The 18131-nt window shown below is 37.3% G+C and overlaps 1 protein-coding gene across 2 annotated transcripts in view; it reads right to left on the reverse strand.

Moving 5' to 3' along the window:
* Positions 1-5383: 5383 nt before the first annotated feature.
* Positions 5384-18131, reverse strand: part of fam135a (family with sequence similarity 135 member A) — a 35456-nt gene continuing 22708 nt past the window's right edge. For both annotated transcript variants that reach the window (XM_079843075.1, XM_079843074.1), the window contains 11 exons: positions 16660-16818; positions 16399-16472; positions 16147-16301; positions 13584-15387; positions 11922-12082; positions 11735-11826; positions 11437-11534; positions 10684-10835; positions 10479-10589; positions 10283-10396; positions 5384-6592 (listed from right to left, as the gene is read on the reverse strand). In XM_079843075.1, coding sequence (XP_079699201.1) covers positions 6387-6592; positions 10283-10396; positions 10479-10589; positions 10684-10835; positions 11437-11534; positions 11735-11826; positions 11922-12082; positions 13584-15387; positions 16147-16301; positions 16399-16472; positions 16660-16818 — 3126 coding nt within the window. In that variant the 3' untranslated portion in view covers positions 5384-6386. The remainder of the gene's footprint in view (positions 6593-10282; positions 10397-10478; positions 10590-10683; positions 10836-11436; positions 11535-11734; positions 11827-11921; positions 12083-13583; positions 15388-16146; positions 16302-16398; positions 16473-16659; positions 16819-18131) is intronic.

Consider the following 18131-nt stretch of genomic DNA (forward strand, 5'->3'; position numbering starts at 1 on the left):
GGTTTTACGAGCTTGTTTATTGCTCATGCTCATGCAAAACGCCTTGTAAAACGCATGTTGCGGAACTACACAAATTCACCATGGAAGCAATAGAAAAGGGGAAAAAAAATCTGATAAACAATTATTGCTTTTATTCAGTCAATCTGTGGTTATTTTGCCACCATCGTCAAACAAACAATCAATTACATCAATAAAATGATAAGGATCTTTAAAACTGTTTACTTTTTTAATTTTTTATTTATAGTTGTAAAAAATAATAAAATGTTAAAACCTGACATGGATCCTGAAACTTTAGTCATAATAAATAAATACAATGTAAAAAAAAAATTAAAAAGTAAGTAACCTGGTTGCCTTAAATTTTTGAGTTCATTGAAATATGAGTTAATACAATGAACATTTTTGAGAATTGACATCACCCTTTATTCAAATATTATTAAAAGATTTTGTAAGCATATTGCGTAATTGTGTGTTTTATTTGTAATAATCCAGTAAAACATTCCAAACTGTGCTATTTTCGTGATTTATCACAACATTTTTATTTATTTATGTGGTTCAGATACAATAATATTTTGAGTTTCTGTTTATTAAACCAATTTCCTTCATTGTAGTAACTCAAATTTTTAACTCAAAATGTTAAGGCAACCAGGTTACTTACTTTTTTAAGTTAAACCAACAATATTTTTTTACAGTGTAATAACAAAGTTCACAAAACCTTTTACATATTCATAAAAAAACTAAAATAAGATCCTGAAATCTTCCTACTATTGTCAAACAAACAAACTGACTACATTGCTTGCAGAAGATCCCATATTAAATTGATTTATATTTTACAACAGTAACAATATCTGTACACTGTAAAACATTTTTTAAAAAGTAAGTTACCTGGTTGCCTTAAAATTTTGAGTTCATTGAAATAAAAAACTTTAGTTAATACAATGAACATTTGAGAATCAACATCACCCTTTATTCAAATATTAAACATTTTGTATATTGCGTAATTGTGTGTTTTATTTGTAATAATGCAGTGAAACATGCCAAATTGTGCTATTGTCATGATTTATCACATTTTTTATTTATTTATGTGGTTCAGATACAATAATATTTTGAGTTTCTGTTTATTAAACCAATTTCCTTCATTGTAGTAACTCAAATTTTTAATTTTTTAAGTTAAACCAACAATATTTTTTTACAGTAGGCTACATACATTGTAAAAAAATAAAATAAAGTTGCTGCCTTAAATTTTGAAGTATCAACTTGAATGTTTAAGTGATTTCAACTTAAATTACATTAAACTTAAACTGACTTAAAAATTAGTTAAATCTTGTATAAATTTGAAAAATTGCTTATTTTTTAAAAATTATTTTGATGAGTTAATGCAATGTAAAAACCACAACTTATTGATCATATCGTTTTTTACAGTGTACATTATTTTGGTGGAAATCATGTTTATTTATAGTGAAATATTGTGAGGGTGCATGATTTAACTGCTAGATGTGTGCCAATATAACCCAAATATTGCAGAAATATGATTTCATCCTTGCATCTTATCCGTATTCTTTTTTCTTTACTTCAGGGTTTCCTCTTCTTTGGCAATAACATTCAAATCTCTGGAGCTGCCCGGATCAGATTAAATCCATAACAAGCAGATTACGAATCAAGATTAGCATTAACCTGTCTGAGATTACACTATAATTCGGGCCAGCGCAGACCACCGCCTTCCCATTATTATCCACCCAAACATCTGATCGTGCTGCAGTGATTGATATTTCGGCAAGAAAATGGGAGTTTAATATGAGCTGTGCTGTATGTGTTTGTGTGTGGGGTAATTAGGGGTCATGACAGGCCGTTAGGGATTATTCTCTGCTTCCATTGTGCAAAAAAGCTGTCTGCTGTCTTGACAATTTCAGCCTCTTAAGAGTCTCCAGGAAAATGGCCGTGTGCTGTCTTTAGCCACTGACCCCTGCTGTGATCATATTCACATGACCTTCGATCTCTGACTTTCTCTCTGCCCAGGTCATCACCCGCTGTTCCCTCTGTTTCTAGACCGCATGACATCATCCCCGGCAGCACCGCCCAGCACTTGGATAGGGAGTCCAGAGGACTGGGGGTGGTGGTGCTGCTCAACAGGCTGCTTTCATTCAGGTCTTTAAGGTTTCCATGGTGACCCCCGCATTCCGAAGATCAGCTGGTTTCAAGAGGCCACATGCAGCAAAAACACTAGGAGCTAAATAGAGGAAAGAAAACATTTCTATTACACAGGATCATTCCTTGTTAGATTAAAAAAATTCGCGTCCTAGACTTAACCACTAATTATGATGGTTCTGGCAGCAATTAAGTTCTATATTTTATTTAAAAAGTACTAGGGCTATGATAGTCAACTGAAACTAAAACCATAAAAAAACTGTTTCATTACTTGAATAAACAGATTTTTTTTTTTTTTATGAAATTAAACTTTTATTTTATTTCAGCTAAGGCAACATTTTTTATTCTAATGCAGTTTAACTTTAGGAGCTAGCTAAAACTAAAATAAAAGTATAGTAAAAACTACATAGACTTAAATAAAATGAGAAAACTTTAAAAATGAAAATGCATATATAAAAAGTCAAAAACAAGTTGAGATATGAATAAAACCTATAATAGTATCTCTATATCTCTATCAGTACTAATAATATAACACTGCCAGTACAAGATGAAATTCACCCCAATTTACAAACAGAATAAATTGTGTCATGTTGTTCTCCAATTCTGAGATCATGTGAACACTGCCATCTAGAGAACAAAAGATACCAATGACCCTACATGCAACTCTTTTCCATATAAGGACAGTTCAGAAGTGACTACAATCTCTAAAAATAAAATAAAAAAACAAAAACAAAGCACAATTAATTACGTGTTCTGAAGCTATTCACTATCCACCCCTCCAATAGAGCTCTGAAATCTTGTATTGATGTTCACATTAAAATTTGGAAGTTGATGGGCTCCATGACTTCCATAGTAGCCTTTTTTTTCCGGAAGTCAATGGAGCACATCAACTTTACCCATTTTTTTTTCCTTTCCCAAAATATCTTCTTTTGTGTTCAGCAGGTGAAAGAAATGCATACAGATTTGGAACAACTTGTGGGTGAGTAAAATATGACATAATTTTCATTTTTGGGTGAACTATCCATTTAACACACCGTCTAGTGTGACAAAACTTTCAGTAAACAACCTAGATACTGTCCGTTCCTCACATAGGCCTAAGTGATGACTTCAAAATACACAGCACAAAAGTCATCGTGTTTGACTTAAAGTTAGGCTACTGTTATCTTTTTGTGAAGTCAATACGTCATGCTTCTTCCAAAGCGTGTTTTGTCTTACCCTGGTTCAGTAAGTTAAAACTATTATTAAGTGTTTAAGCCTATTATTATAAGTGTTTATATTTTTAACTTGTCGGGATGGTTTTCGCGGGAAATTGCGTGGCCTCGCCCGTGCTAGTCTCGTCTGGAAACTTGCTCATAAATATTTAAGCACAAATTAAATCTAAGAAATGTCTCATAACTCATTTATAAATATTACCCTTGTAATTATTATATTGTGAAAACATTTTATCATTTATTTTGGAGTTGTCCTCATTGTTTTTGGTCAGAAGTCTGTTCTTTCATTAGGCTCACGTCAACTTTTATATGACAAATCTTATCATAAGGAATTGGCTACTAGCCACTTATTTTAGCTAAATTTAGTATTCATAAATGGAGGGAATACGCCTTTATTTGAAATCTGCCTTAAACCAGAAGTTCAACAATACCGAACACAATATCTTTAAAGAATAAGCTGTAAAATGTATTCCATTTGTAAACATTTTCATATTTGTATTTAACTTTTAAGTTTGTCACAGTTTTTTTTATTTTTTTTTATTAGGCCTATAGCTAGGGGCCTACTGATTTCCCTGACTGTAGGCCTAGTTGTAGTAATTATTTGTGGGAGTGCTATAGGTTAACTGTCACAACGAGCGAGAAAGGTTGATATGTTGCAGCTAAATCTCGAATCCGTGGAATCACCAATTTTTTGTGTGTTGTTTAAACGCCACACAGAAAAGAGTCTGCTGGCAAAAAAAACATAATGTGACAGAATACCTTCTTTCCGTAGATGGCTAGAACCGAGGGATTTGAAACGTAAAAGCGATGCAGAGATGGTTATTCAGCAGGTGAATAAGGTATTTTATTGAACAGATACATTGCCATACAGTTGTGCTCAAAATTATTCATATCCTTGGTAAATATTACCAAAGGAAGGCTGTGAAAAGAAATCTGCATTGTTAATCCTTTTGATCTTTTGTTTTAAAAATGTATAAAAATCTAACCTTTCATTGGAGACTAAGAATTTTAAAATCTCTATTATGAAATAAATGCTTTTCTATAATACACAACCTCCTTTTCCCAAGATAACAGCTCTGAGTCTTCTTCTTGCCTGATGAGTTTGGAGAACACCAAGATCAGAGACCTTCCTTCATTCAGAATCTCTCCAGATCCTTCAGATTCCCAGATCCTTGTTGGTGCTTCTTCTCTTTAGTTTACCCCACTCATTTTATAGTGTTCAGGCAGGGAACTGGGATGGCCATGGCAAAAGCTTGGGTTTGTACTCAGTGACTAATGCTTGTTTTGATTTTGGTTTTTTTTTTTTTTTTTTTGGATCACTGTCCTGTTGGAAGAGCCAACTTTGGCCCATTATATGATTTCTAGCTGGGCCAGTCAGATGAAAAAAAAGAGCTTTTTGTCAGCAAACACTCAAGATGGTTTGGTGCACACGGGGATTAAAGAAAAAGAACCACATGAAAAATATACCGCTGGATCTTTAATGTTGTGGGCCTATTTTTCCAGAGATCCTGGACATCTTGTTCAGAGCTTATATTTTAGGAAAAATAGGCTACAAAAGGTATCAAATAAAAGGGTATGAATAATTGTGAGCAATGTGTATTTTTTCTTATGTGAAGGTTTGTTTCATTGTGGTTGTAGCCCTGCGCTAGAAGGAATTTATTTTCAAGGAAGTGTCTTGTATGGGTATAACATCTTCAGCTTGAGATCCTTTCTATCTAAACAGGTTAAATCTCTTAAGCCTAGTTAATGTTTTATGAGCAGTGGGATAGTCTCTTTTTTTAGTTACAAGAAAGTTACATCCCCAGTCACTAGCAGACAATGTTCTTCCACAAAATACATGCAGTTTTGTTTTTTAACCGCTAGAGGGCCAAAAGTTACAGTGTACCTAATAATAGACTAAAGTTTTCAACAAAAGTGAAGGGGGGAGGGGAGTAATTCATTGTGAGATACAAGGGTATGCCTACTATAATGGAAATGGGCTTCCACAGGTTTGTAAATATTCATTTAGAAATAAATACAATAATAGGTTTGATCCATGAAACAAAGCTTCTATTCAAAGAGGACAAAAGCATTTATTGCGAATACATTTAATGAAATGTGGAGTCCATGTTACAAAACTATTTTAACAAAAACAGGATAAATTCAATGTTTTTTTTTCACACAAGATTCAAATGAACTCCATAGGAAACCGAACATAAATACTTTCCCAAAACTATGTGATCTGATTACTAGGATTTGTGCTGTTTTATACTGGTAAACCGTCTATCCCACACACCTGGCCCACTGTTAATTATGGTAGTTACCTGTATCCCCTGTAATAAAAAGAAAATGCTAGCATGCCAAGCGTGCGTTTCCTCCACCCAACACCAGGCTGGGTTGAGAGATTGTGCATGATAATGCAATGGGCACCAGAGACATCGTATAAAACCACCACGTGGTCCAAGGGTGCTTCATTTCAGCTACAATCACGTTCGTCCAGGTTCAGGAAGCCTTTGACATTGTAATAAAAAAAAGCTTTGTAAAAAATGTGTAGTCAAATGGCAATTTCTTAATAGAAAAAATGTTTTATGCAGTTCGGATGCAAGCCAACCCTAGATGCCAGAATGTTCAAGTGAACGTGCTTTCACCATGAAGATGACCCGCCTCTCCACCCCGAATAAATAGTTCATTCTTTTTTAGCAGCTACATTTCCAGTTCAGCATAAGATCGTTTAATAGAATGAATTGTTAAACGAAAATGGTAAAAATTAACGTTGTACATAAATAACACTGAAAAAATACCACAAGGAGGTTTGATTTTCCTAATAATGAATAAAACATTCAAATTATATATATAAAAAAAAAAGGCTGTAGAAAAATAAAAACGATAAATCCCACATTCACAACAGACTAAATAGAAACGAAATCAACAACAAAAATAACACTGATATATTTTGCTTTACCTCCAAGAGTATACTTAAAACCGTGAGGAAAAAAAAAAAACCCAGAAAAAACGTCCGCTTGCAGTGAGGTATTCGCTTCCGATCCAGCAAGGCTACTGAAAAAACTTGAGCCCCGCCACCAGGAAGAACTTTTCCAGGAAAATCTCAGAGTCCAGGACGGCGATGTGGGCTGCCCGGCCAATCAGGGAGTTGGCGGTGTTGGGCAGCGCATGGATGACGTCGTAACGCACCAGGTTACAGTCTTTGTTCTGAAGCACGGGGAGTAGAAGGTTCTCGATCATCTCGGCATACACTGGACCTAATCACACAAGTGGAGGGAGGGAGGGAGAAAGAATCGGCAAAAGGAGAGAAATATGTTGTTACAAACAGTAAAATAATTTTATGGGCCCCATTTTAACGATCTAAGCATATGGTCTAAAGCGCACGGCGCAAATTAACTTGGGGCGTGTCCGAATCCACCTTTGCTAGTTAAAAAAAACGGGTGTGTTTTGCAATAAACCAATCAGAGTCTCCCATTTCCTTTAAAAGCCAGTTGCGTTTGCACCATGGCGGAGTCGCTATTTACATGGCGGAATTTGCAAGCAGAGAAACTGAATGCTTCTCTAGGGAGGAAACGGATCTGCTCGTCCAATCACGCCTAAAATTTTCACTAAAAATCACTATTAAATCACGTGATTAGGATGGGAGAGGAAAAATTTCAGCGGGATTGGGTGGGACCGAGAATCGTAATAACACTATGATACCAACTATATACACAAATATACAGTTTATATAAATTAACAACGTTTTCATTTTGAACTCAATTCTAGTTCCCTTGTCTTTATGCTCTTCTGTTTGCTTTGGTGTGGCTGGTTAAGTGTATGACGTGCTCCACACCCGTAACAGTTGGTGGCGGTAATGCACCAAGTTGGTATGCCAATGCCAACCACCAATAAGAAAAGGAGGCTTCCCCATGCACTTTATAGCCACGAAAATCATAATCAAAATGGAGTCAGACATGCAAGCCACGCTGCAACGACCACTGTCAGAAAATTATACCTCAGTTGTGCTCACCGACATTTATGGGCAGTCTGAAATAACCAAAAAGACGGCATACGCTAGCTGCAAGACATTTACTGTGAGTGCGTGTGTGCGCGAGTGCGTGCCTTTGTGTGTGTTTGCATAGATGATTTACATGGAATTTAATGTGTGTGTTTGCATAGATGATTTACATGGAATTTAATGTGTGTGCATTGTTTAAGCTGGCTTTCAGTTCAATAAACTACTTTTATTCAACTAAGTGGGCATGCTGTGATCTGGACTTAATTTTTTACTGTAACTGACCAATTCCAGCCAAAAATACACAACACGGGAGTGGGAGGGAATTCTTCTGGGACAGGACACGATTTTCCCCCAGTTTTTTCATGGGATTGGGATGAGACGGGTGGGAGTGGGACGGGAGAGGTTTGAAAATCCACTCCTGTGTCACCCCCTACTGCAAATAGGTACCGGTAAGCTAATTCTGATACATGCAATGACTATCCATTATGACTTGTAGACATTTTGACATTTATGTACACAATAACAATCTTGTACATTTTAATCCTTTTATTTTTCAGATTTAAAAATGTTTATGTGCTGCTGCGCATCCCTGTGTGTGTAATACGCAGAGTGTACACCCGCGTTGCGGTAGGGATGGGCGATATCTTCTCGTTTGCGATAAACCGGTAAAAATACTCCCCACGATAAGAATTTGTCTTCCCGCGATAATAACGATAAAGCCTAGTTGATGGCGCGACCCATCCACACAGTGACGCCGCTGGCCGTCTCTTGATGCCCTAAGCGTTATTACTTTATGATGGCCGCAGTGGCTGCGTTCGTCACTCTGTATAGCTGAACGGGGGTTGGTGAGAGAATTTTCTTGTGGTGCCCCCGCAGCACTCGGTGCCCTAAGCGCCGCGCAATGGGAGCGGCGGCACTGAATCCGCATATCACGTGCAGAGCGAAAACAACTATGGCGGAAGCTGCGGAAGAGTTCATAGCTAAACGAGGGGCTACCTGAGGGCAATCTGAACCTGTACATACAGATGTATTTTCAGTCGCTGAGCACTTGGACTGAGCGCTTAAGAGGTTCGCTCTGTCTCAATCGATCGGTAAAGCACACTATTTTAGTTCAACTCAATGAATGCGCAGTGTATTTGACGCACAGTTAACACTAGTGTGAGGCGCGCGACTGAGAGCGCTCAGTGTTTCACACACACTCAAAGAGAGAGCGAGAGAGTCTTATACCACACAGAATTGACGTGCTACACGTAAACAATATCCTTTGTTGAATTTTCCTGCAAAATAATTGCGTTTATTTGGAATTATTCAGCCTTTCATGAACAGGAAGAAACGATTGCACAAACGGGAATCTCACTGGCTGGCGTGCACCTATTACTGTGCCTGTTTTGATTTTAGTAAATCAGTTTGAATGAGCGCTGACAACGTGATTAATATTCATGAACCCAGAAGCTCATTATTCCTTAGTGCAGTTTATTTTTATTAGTAGAAGAATTCATGGTATTATCTTATCAACTCAAATTACTGAAGTTCTATCATTTAATCATTATTTTCAACTTTTTTGTAAACTGAAGACATTTTTGGGATAATTACTTTTGCTGTCTCTGCTATTTTTACCACTGTTTACACCATGAGTGTATGAATAAATACAGAATCGGTTTACATGTAAAACTTGTCATTGATTTGAATTATTATTGTTTGTATTGTGTGATGTTTTTCAGCACAGTTGCAGTATTTAAACATTACCTGCACTTTTACAGAAGACAATTATATCTGCAACTTTTCCATTTCTGAAAAGGCTGGTGTGGAATTTTACATAAAAAAATAAAAATAAAAAAAATTATATATATTATATAAATATCATTGTTTGTTTTTCTGAGACTCAAGAATGCATGCAGCTCTCACTTGTATCCAAAAACATGGGGAATGATACTACATTTATCGTCATTGATTTCGTTATCGCAATAAATACTAGAAAATATCGGGATACATTTTTAAGTCCATATCGCCCATCCCTACGTTGTGGTATTCTTTAAATAACACAAAAAATACTGCGCTATCGACTTTAGACCAGGTTTTTGTTGGTCAATGCAGTCATTTTCAGTTGCCTCAAAATAGCAACTCGCCAACAATGCGCCTGAACACACCTAATTTTCAGAGCAGCATGCCCATGGCCGCACAAATGGGCGCAAATGCATTTGCTATTTAAACATTGTGGAGCTGGATGTGAAAATGATAACTGCGCCAGGGCTGAAACTAGCAAAAAAACACTGGATTGCACCGGTTGTATGTTAGGGCCCTATATGCCTACATGACATGGTCCCAAAGATCTTCTTTTTTGGAGATCTTTGTACTCAAACCATTCAAAAGTTTGAGGTTAAGGTGTTTAAAATGTTTTTGAAAGAAACTTTATGTTTACCAAGCCTGCATTTATTGATTAAAAAAAGACTTTGATTAAAATGTATTTTATTTCTGTGATGGCAGTCATCACGTGTCACATGATTCTTCAGAAAAAACTCTAATATGCTGATTTGGAGCTCAAAAAACATTTCTTACCATCAACGTTAAAAACGTAATATTTTTTGTGGAAACCGTGATACATTTCAGGATTCTTTAATGAATAGAAAGTTCAAAACAACAGCATTCATTTGAAATAGAAATGTTTGAATTTTAGCACAAAATGTACACTTCAATTTTGCTTTTTGCCAAATAACCTACATGTATATAATAAAAAAAAGTAACATTATAAAGTCTTTACTGTCACTTTTGACCAATTTGATGCGTCCTTGCTGATATTAATTTCTTAAAGAAAAAAAATCTTACTGACCCTAACATTTGAATGGTAGAGTCATGCTGTTTTGGAATGACGTGAGTGTGAATAAATGATGAGGAAAAAAAAAAAATATATATTTTTTTTAAATATAGGGAATATTTCTTTAATTCTCACCAGTCTGTTTATCCTTTAAGGCTGTTTTGCACATCTCGATTCGGGCAGAGTGATAGGGGACATATCGGTCCTGAAGGGACCCCACCAGCACCACATTCTTAAAGAACTGAAGACCTGAAACAGAGTTTGAGGGATTGGATATGGAGAAACCCAAACTAGCATTGACTTTGTGAAACCACAATGATGTCACACTCACCTGCTTTCTTGCTTAGCTTATAGAGGAAAGTCTGGCGTGGGTCTGAGTGGTCACGACAGGTCAGCTGCAGCAGAGAGCCAGATTTTTTCCACTTCTGCATAAACCACAACCCTGACAGAGAGGAAAAATTAAAGTGGTCCAGTTTAACAATGAATGGTTCATAAATTACTGTCTTCAGAAATCAGAGTTTATGACCGCGAGTTACCGGTATTGACAAGAGCCGAGCTGTTGTACAGCGTGCCGAGATGAGGTCCAGACAGAGATAGAAACGTGTGGAGTCTGCTAAGATAACACTTAAACCTGGGCCGCGTCAGCACAGAGCGTACAATCAGATTTCCCAGCGAGTGACCCACAAAACTGAGAAAGAAAATGGAAAAATGATTCGGTCATCCTAAGGCTAGATGCGTTTTAGATCTGAGTTTAGAAATATGAGCTTGTCTAAGCAATCAACAAAAATGGAACACTTGGATTGACCTCCATGTCTGTAAAACCCAAAAGACCCCAGGGTCTCATTTGTCATTTTATAGTGCAAAATTTTGCGCAAGTGCACCCCCTTTGAGGCCAGAATGTACCCATGATGAATATTGATTCAGACCACACAGTATTGGAAGATCACAGAAAGGGCTGAGGGAATATTTTGGGACAGGGTCAAAAATTCAGGTATTTCAAAAGTGGCCCTGTGGTGAATTTTAGTCTAGCGTTTTGAAATAATATTTAAATTATTCAATGGAAATACTTCAAATAAATAGGCAACACTGTCACATACTAAACAAATTCCCTCAAAAAGGTATTAAAAAAGCCTTGTAAATCAATCAATATGGTAATTGAAAAATGTTTTTATGGAAACTTAAGGAAAAAAAAAAATCTTGAAGTTGAAATTATGTTTGTAGATCTCTAAAAATACTGCAATGATTTCTCATATCTGAGTTTTACTAGATCTTTGAGGAAAATATCTTACCTTATCTTGGAAACGGTGAGGTTGTAGATTTGAATGTACTGCACTATTTCATCCAAAAGTCTGTCCGTCATTGACTCAAAATCTGCAAATGTGTCATTCTTGAATAAAAACCAAAGAAAATAAAGGTTAAAGTTGTAAAACATCACATTTTAACCGTTAATAATGTTCCTTTTTTTTTTTACAAGTCAACATAAGTTTTTCTTTTTTAAAAGTATGTATTTAGTATTAATAAAATATTTATGATATTCACTCTCTAAACCTCCCATCAAACCTAGTGCTCGTCCATAGGACGGTTTACCTGATTGCGCTCGGACATTAGGAAATCTATACGAGCACCAGGTAATCCAAGCTCCAGATAAGTCTTCACTAGACGCAGATCTGCACTGTTACCTAAAGAAAGATTTTTTTATTAAAAGAAAAATCAATGCGAATCTGTTAATGTGGGCTTATTCAATTTAAAGAAACAGAAGAGTGTGACTGCTTACCATCCAGGCCGTGTACACACACTATGAGGTGTATGCCTTCATCACAATTTTCATCCTCATCCATGCTGAAATATGGCACAGTGGATGCCAGATCTGCCACCTCACTGTACAGGAACCCTGGCAACTTTAGTTGCTTTAACTCCTCTTTTGCTTGGACAAACCTAAAGATTCACACACAGGTATTAGCTCATGCATCTGCAATCCACAGTTTCTAATTATTATGCATAAGAAGCACAAACTCCTTTTAATACTACTTCTTTTAATGTACACTGCTGTTCAAATGTTTTTTGATTGGTGATATTTTTCATGTTTTAAGTCTCTTTTAAGTCTCTTATGCTCACCAAGGCTGCATTTATTTTATAAAAAATACAGAAAAACAGTAATATTGTGAAATATTATTAAAATGTAAAATAACTTTTCTATTTGAAAATATTTTAAAATGTAATTTATTTCTGTGATGCAAAGCTGAATATTCAGCATCACTACTCCAGTCTTCAGTGTCACATGATCCTTCAGAAATCATTCCAATATGATGAAACATTTATGATTATTATAAATGTTGAAAACAGTTGTGTACACTTTTTTATTAGGATTCTTTGATGAATAGAAAGTTCAAAAGAACAGTATTTATCTGAAATAGGAACCTTTTGCAACATTGTACTACCGTTCAAAAGTTTTAGGTCAGTAAGAATTTATTTATTATTTTTTGGGGGGAAATAACTTGATAAATTAATACATTTATTCAGCAAGGATGCATTAAATTGATCAAAAGTGACTTTTATAATGTTACAAAAGATTATATTTAAAATAAATGCTGTTCTTTTGAACGTTCTATTCCTCAAAGAATCCTGAAAAACATGTTTTACTGTTTTCAACATTGATAATAATCTTAAATAAACTTTCTTGAGCAGCATATCAGCATATTAAAATGATTTCTGAAGGATCATGTGACACTGATTACTGGATTAATGATGCTGAAAATTCAGCTTTTTATCACAAAAAAAAAAAACACAAAATATTAAGAAAATATTTATTTTACATTTTAACAACATTTCACAATATTAATGTTCTTTTTTTTTGTATATTTAATCAAATAAATGCAGGCTTGGTGAGCATAAAAGACATAAAATAAACTTTTTTTTTTTTAAACATACCAATCAAAAAAGTTTGAATGGCAGTGTACTTCCAAAAAATATCTTGGAGTACCAGAATCCAAACTTAAACTCATTGCTTTAACAGCATTTGATTTATCCAAATTTGCCATTACTGTTGTAATTTATTATGTTAATTTGCATTAAATTATTGCAACATGTTTAATTACTGCAAATATTTTATAAAGGCAGTTACAAGAGGTTACCAAGAAGAGTGGCCTAAAAAAAAAGAAGCCAAAAATAGCTAATGGTTACCACCAAATCAGCATATTAGAATGATTTCTGAAGGACCATGTGACACTAAAGACTGGAAATTCAACCAAAACAGGAAATGAATTACATTTTAAAATATATTAAGAAAACTGAGAAAAATAAATACATTTTGGAACACTGATGAATCACACATTAAAAAAAGGAGAATCATGTATAAAGAACGTTAACATGGGCAATCTTCCGTTGTGCAAGGCAAACTGCAAAAATAAAGGGGGAGAAAAAAAAAAGAAAAACTCACGCTGTCATCTGAGCAGTAGGGGCACCATTGTACCAGCACAGGTTGTTGCTGGTTGGAGCTGGTCCAGGAGGCCGTGTCTGCTGGCCGGCTGAGGGGATGTACGTTTCCTGGAGCTGTTCCAAACCCAGGTGATCATAAAAAACGGTTCTTCCCTCGGCTCCCCCGTCCTCACACCTCCCTTCTTCCCCTGGGAGTCCATTAACATAAACCAGCCCATCTGTCTCCTCATAGTAACCGTTCTCAATCATTTCACTTTCCTGCTCCTCCTCCTCATCTTCTTCGTCATTAGCATTGGGGCAAGTCTGAATCCCCAGTGTCACGGCTGTAGTCTCCAGTGGGCTGATCTCAGATATATCAGTGCTAGAGCGAGAGCCAAAATAGTTCTCCACAAAACCTTTCTTCACCAGGTCCGTGCTGCTAGTGACTGATGTACTGGACTGGGCGGCCGTCTGAGGCTCACTACATGCTTCTGGCCCCATACCTACACCAACTGGAAATTCTGTCTCAGTAGATCCCGTCGGCCCGTCAGAAGCAGCAGTTTCACAGAGGGACTGGAGAGCAGAGTGTTCATTGTGAGACACAGGCCCATCTCCATGACTGACGGAGGCTTTTTGTTGAGCCAAAACTCTAGTGCTCGATTGCAGGAGGCTGTGAGACTCTCCAGAAAAGATGAGACTCTGTTCCTGCACCAGGATGCTGGACTTCCTGCTAGTGTCCTCTGTCTCCACCTCATCATCCGAGGGGAGGGAGTTAATGGAGGTAAGGGAAGACTGGACTCCGCTGATGCCGCTGGTGCTCTCTGGATTTAGGCCCTCCAACGCAGTGGTTCCTCTAGAGGCAGGGCTGAGCGGCGGTGGTCTCTGGTGGGTGCTCTGTGGAATAAGCTCTGTAGGTGCCTCGAGGCCAGAAGAAGCAAAAGGAGATGGAGAAACCGGTGCTAGCTGTGTCGCAGAGCTGGGCTCGCTCTCGATTCCTGAGTCTGAGAGCCTGGAGGAGGCTTGAGGAACACAATCACTTCTCAGTGCGGCTCCACAAGTTCCGACGAATGTGGCACCATCCCCAACTCGACTCTTGAACTCAGAGAAATTGGTCTGTGTGATCTCTGGAACATCCCTCCTGGCGGTTAGATCTGAGTGGTGCGGTAAGAGAATGGTGACCTTATCGCCCTGGTAGGGGTCCTTGTCGCTTGGTTTAACATCAATATGTCTGAGCCCAGCAGGTGGATGTGTCAAATCAACTCTGGCAGCTGCACTCTGTGCGGCTTCTGCTCCAGTACCTGCCTGGGGCCTAGCCTGCATTTGCAAACTCAAAAGACCGGAAAAGCTGTCGCTCTGGACACTGACATTGCCTTGAATGGCACTTGTGCTGCAGTCTTTAGCACTCTGAGCACAATGCGTGGTTGCGGTTTCATTTTGGAGGACGCATTTGCCTATATCATCCAGATTATCTTTCGGATTGCACTGAACATCAACTTCTTTGGACTTGGTTGTCGGTTCGCCGTGAGGAACCTTCAAGTTCTTGTAGCCTGTGAGGACCACAGAGTCTTTCGAGGTCTGCCTGATTAACTTCTTTGAATTTTCAGTCTTGGCATTCTTCTTCAGCTTGATGGATTTGGCTTTGGATTTGATGGGAGGCTCATTTTGTTCAGGCCAAGTGGTGGCGAGGGCAGCTTGCTGTTTATCGGTGCATGGACCAAGGGCTCCCAATCCACTAGCAATGCAGTCTTTTGAGTTGGACCTGTCTGCTTTAGAGGACATAGAGCCACTTCTAGTGTTGTGGAGACCAAGCCATGGACCATCACGATCTTCAGGGTAAAAACAATATAGTTTTATAGCAAGTAGACGTTTGGCAGACATATTAAGTGCCTACTGTACATTTAATACAGGTACTGTTCCACTGGTGCTATTTGAGATTAAGGACATAATGCTGATAATTCCTGAAATGCCCCATGAAGGGTCTGAAACTAAGCTTTTCATTACCAAACATATATTTAACCACTATTCCACACCCAGTGTATTCTAAAGACATCATGAACTAGCATAAAATGGATTTGAACGATCAAAAGGTCTCATCCCTTTTTTACCCTTTGTTTATAGCCTTTAGTTCAGTGGTGTCCATTCCTACTCATGGAGGGCCACGGTCCTGCAGAATTTAGCTACAACCCCAATTAAACACAGCTAATCAAGGTCTTCAGGATTTAAGGTTGGAGCTAAATTTAGCAGGAAGGTAGCCCTGCCTTTGTTTGTTTAGACTAGCAAAAGTATACTTGAAAACTTCCATAATTGAGGCACTTTAAGAACAGGTGATCAAAAATGTAAGCAAGACACATGTGGTATTAAATAACTTAGGTGGTGCACCTTTCTCATTGTAGAAAGCATTTTATCGGACAATAATTGTAAAAAAGTGCAATATGAGTCTAATAATTTCTCCACATTTTCCCAGAATACTGTACATTTTACAATTAAAAGCCACACACTGTGCACTGTTTTTTCTTATGAGCTCATAGCTAAAATGATAATCAAAGATTATCTTGTAATCGATCAAGGAGTGCCTTTAAACATACCTTCAGTAATAGATTCTAAATATCTGTCCTCAAAGATGATTGGTAGGGAGTTCACATCCCCATCAAGATCAGCACATTCAACAGGAAGAGGTGGTAAGGACAGAAAGTAGGAAGAGTTCTTGATAGCTGTGGTCATCTGTTGGTGACTGTGAGCACTGTTAAATAAAGTAGTTCATTTGAATTCTCATGAGAACTGACATCATCTCTTTGTGCTAAATAACTACATTACAGTAATGATATTTTAAGACATACTGCAGTTCCTGATAGGCCAGTGCACTCTGTCTTGGGTGTTCAAGACAAAAGAAAGCTTCTGCAAATCTTTGCACCTAAAAATTGTAAATACAAGATAAGTAAAGCCAGAAATATACTAGCACAAACACTTCTAACTATGCAACATCAATTTCATGCATCTTTGTGTTATAAAATGTTTTAGTATATAATGCAAAAATGCAAAGCATAACAGCAAGTATGCAAATATAATATGCAAATGATAGAAGTAATCTCAGAGCTCACCCGTAGCGTGTGGTGCTCCTGGGCCAACAGCGCAGATACACGCTCATTCAGTGACACCACTTCAAGGAAACTCCCCCACAATGCCATAAGCAGAGAGCATAGCTGCGCCAAATTCATGTTCACCAGTTCAGCCAACTCATCTGGGGTCTCTGCCCTTTGCTGCAAGATCACATACACAAACATATATAAAAGACTGCAATAAACCATCATGAAGCACCAGTAAACTTATGGTGCAATTCAACAAAAAATATTGGTAACACTTTATTTTAAGATGATGTAGTTACACGTTACAACATGTACTTACTATAGTAATAACAGTAAATTATGCATAATTACAAGTAACCAACCCTAAACCAAACCCTAACTCTATAGAAAGTACATGCAGTTAATTAATTAATATTACTCGGTACTTATTTGAGCAAGTACAATGTAACTACATCACCTTAAAATAAATTGTGTTACCCTTTATTTAAAGGGGTGGTTGCATGCGATTTCACTTTTTAAACTTTAGTTAGTGTGTTATGTTGCTGCTTGAGCATAAACAGTATCTGCAAAGTTACAGCGCTGAAAGTTCAATGCAAACGGAGATATTGTCTTTTAAAGTTATGGCAGTTTATTGCCTACAAAAACGGCCGGTTTGGACTACAACAAGCTTCTTCCCGGGTTGGTGACATCATAAACCCTTGCTATTAACATAAACACTGCCCCCGCGAACACGCAACAAAGTGGGCGAGGCCACATCGCAGTCATTACGAAAGAGAGAGAGCTGTTGCAGAACTACAAACTACATTTGGCCATCTAACCAATCTAAGGGCTTCATAGAAGCAGGAAGCAAACGAGCCGTACAAAGGACAGTGGAGACAGCGGTGTGGAATAAAGGTAAAATATAAGAAAAATACGGCATTTAAAAAAAAAAAAAAAGAAGTTTTAAGACATGTTATACTGCGCCCCATAAACACAACCAAGCCTAGAAAAAAAACATGGAACAACCCCTTTAAGGTGTCATTGTTAGTGTAATTATATATGTAAGTACTGAGTAATTAAAGGGGTCATGAATTGAGAAATCAACTTTCCCTTGAGCTTTTGATATATAAAATGTCATCGTAATATAAGAATATCCTGTAAGTTTCAGAGCTGAAAACTTCCTTGTTAGTCAAATAAAAGCTTTTAGTGACAGCTGGCTGAGCAAACGATCGATTCTTCCCTGTGACGTCAAGAGTGCAGTGAAACGTTGCTTTAACTGAAGACCAACACCTGATTCTGTAGCTCCGCCCACCAACTCGCACCTAACATGTTATAGAGAAATAACAGGCCTACGTGAAGCGAAACCGGATCGAACTTCCAAGCAATAAACATGCTGCATAAACTTAATTCGGATTCCAATATTAGGAATGCATGGACACATTGCGCGTTGGTTCGCATCATTTCACTGTGGATTCGTTTATAAACAAGAGACTGGATTTGCAGACAGG

The sequence above is a fragment of the Gobio gobio genome (genome assembly GCF_949357685.1).
Source record: "Gobio gobio genome assembly, chromosome: 18".
Lineage (NCBI taxonomy): Eukaryota > Metazoa > Chordata > Actinopteri > Cypriniformes > Gobionidae > Gobio > Gobio gobio.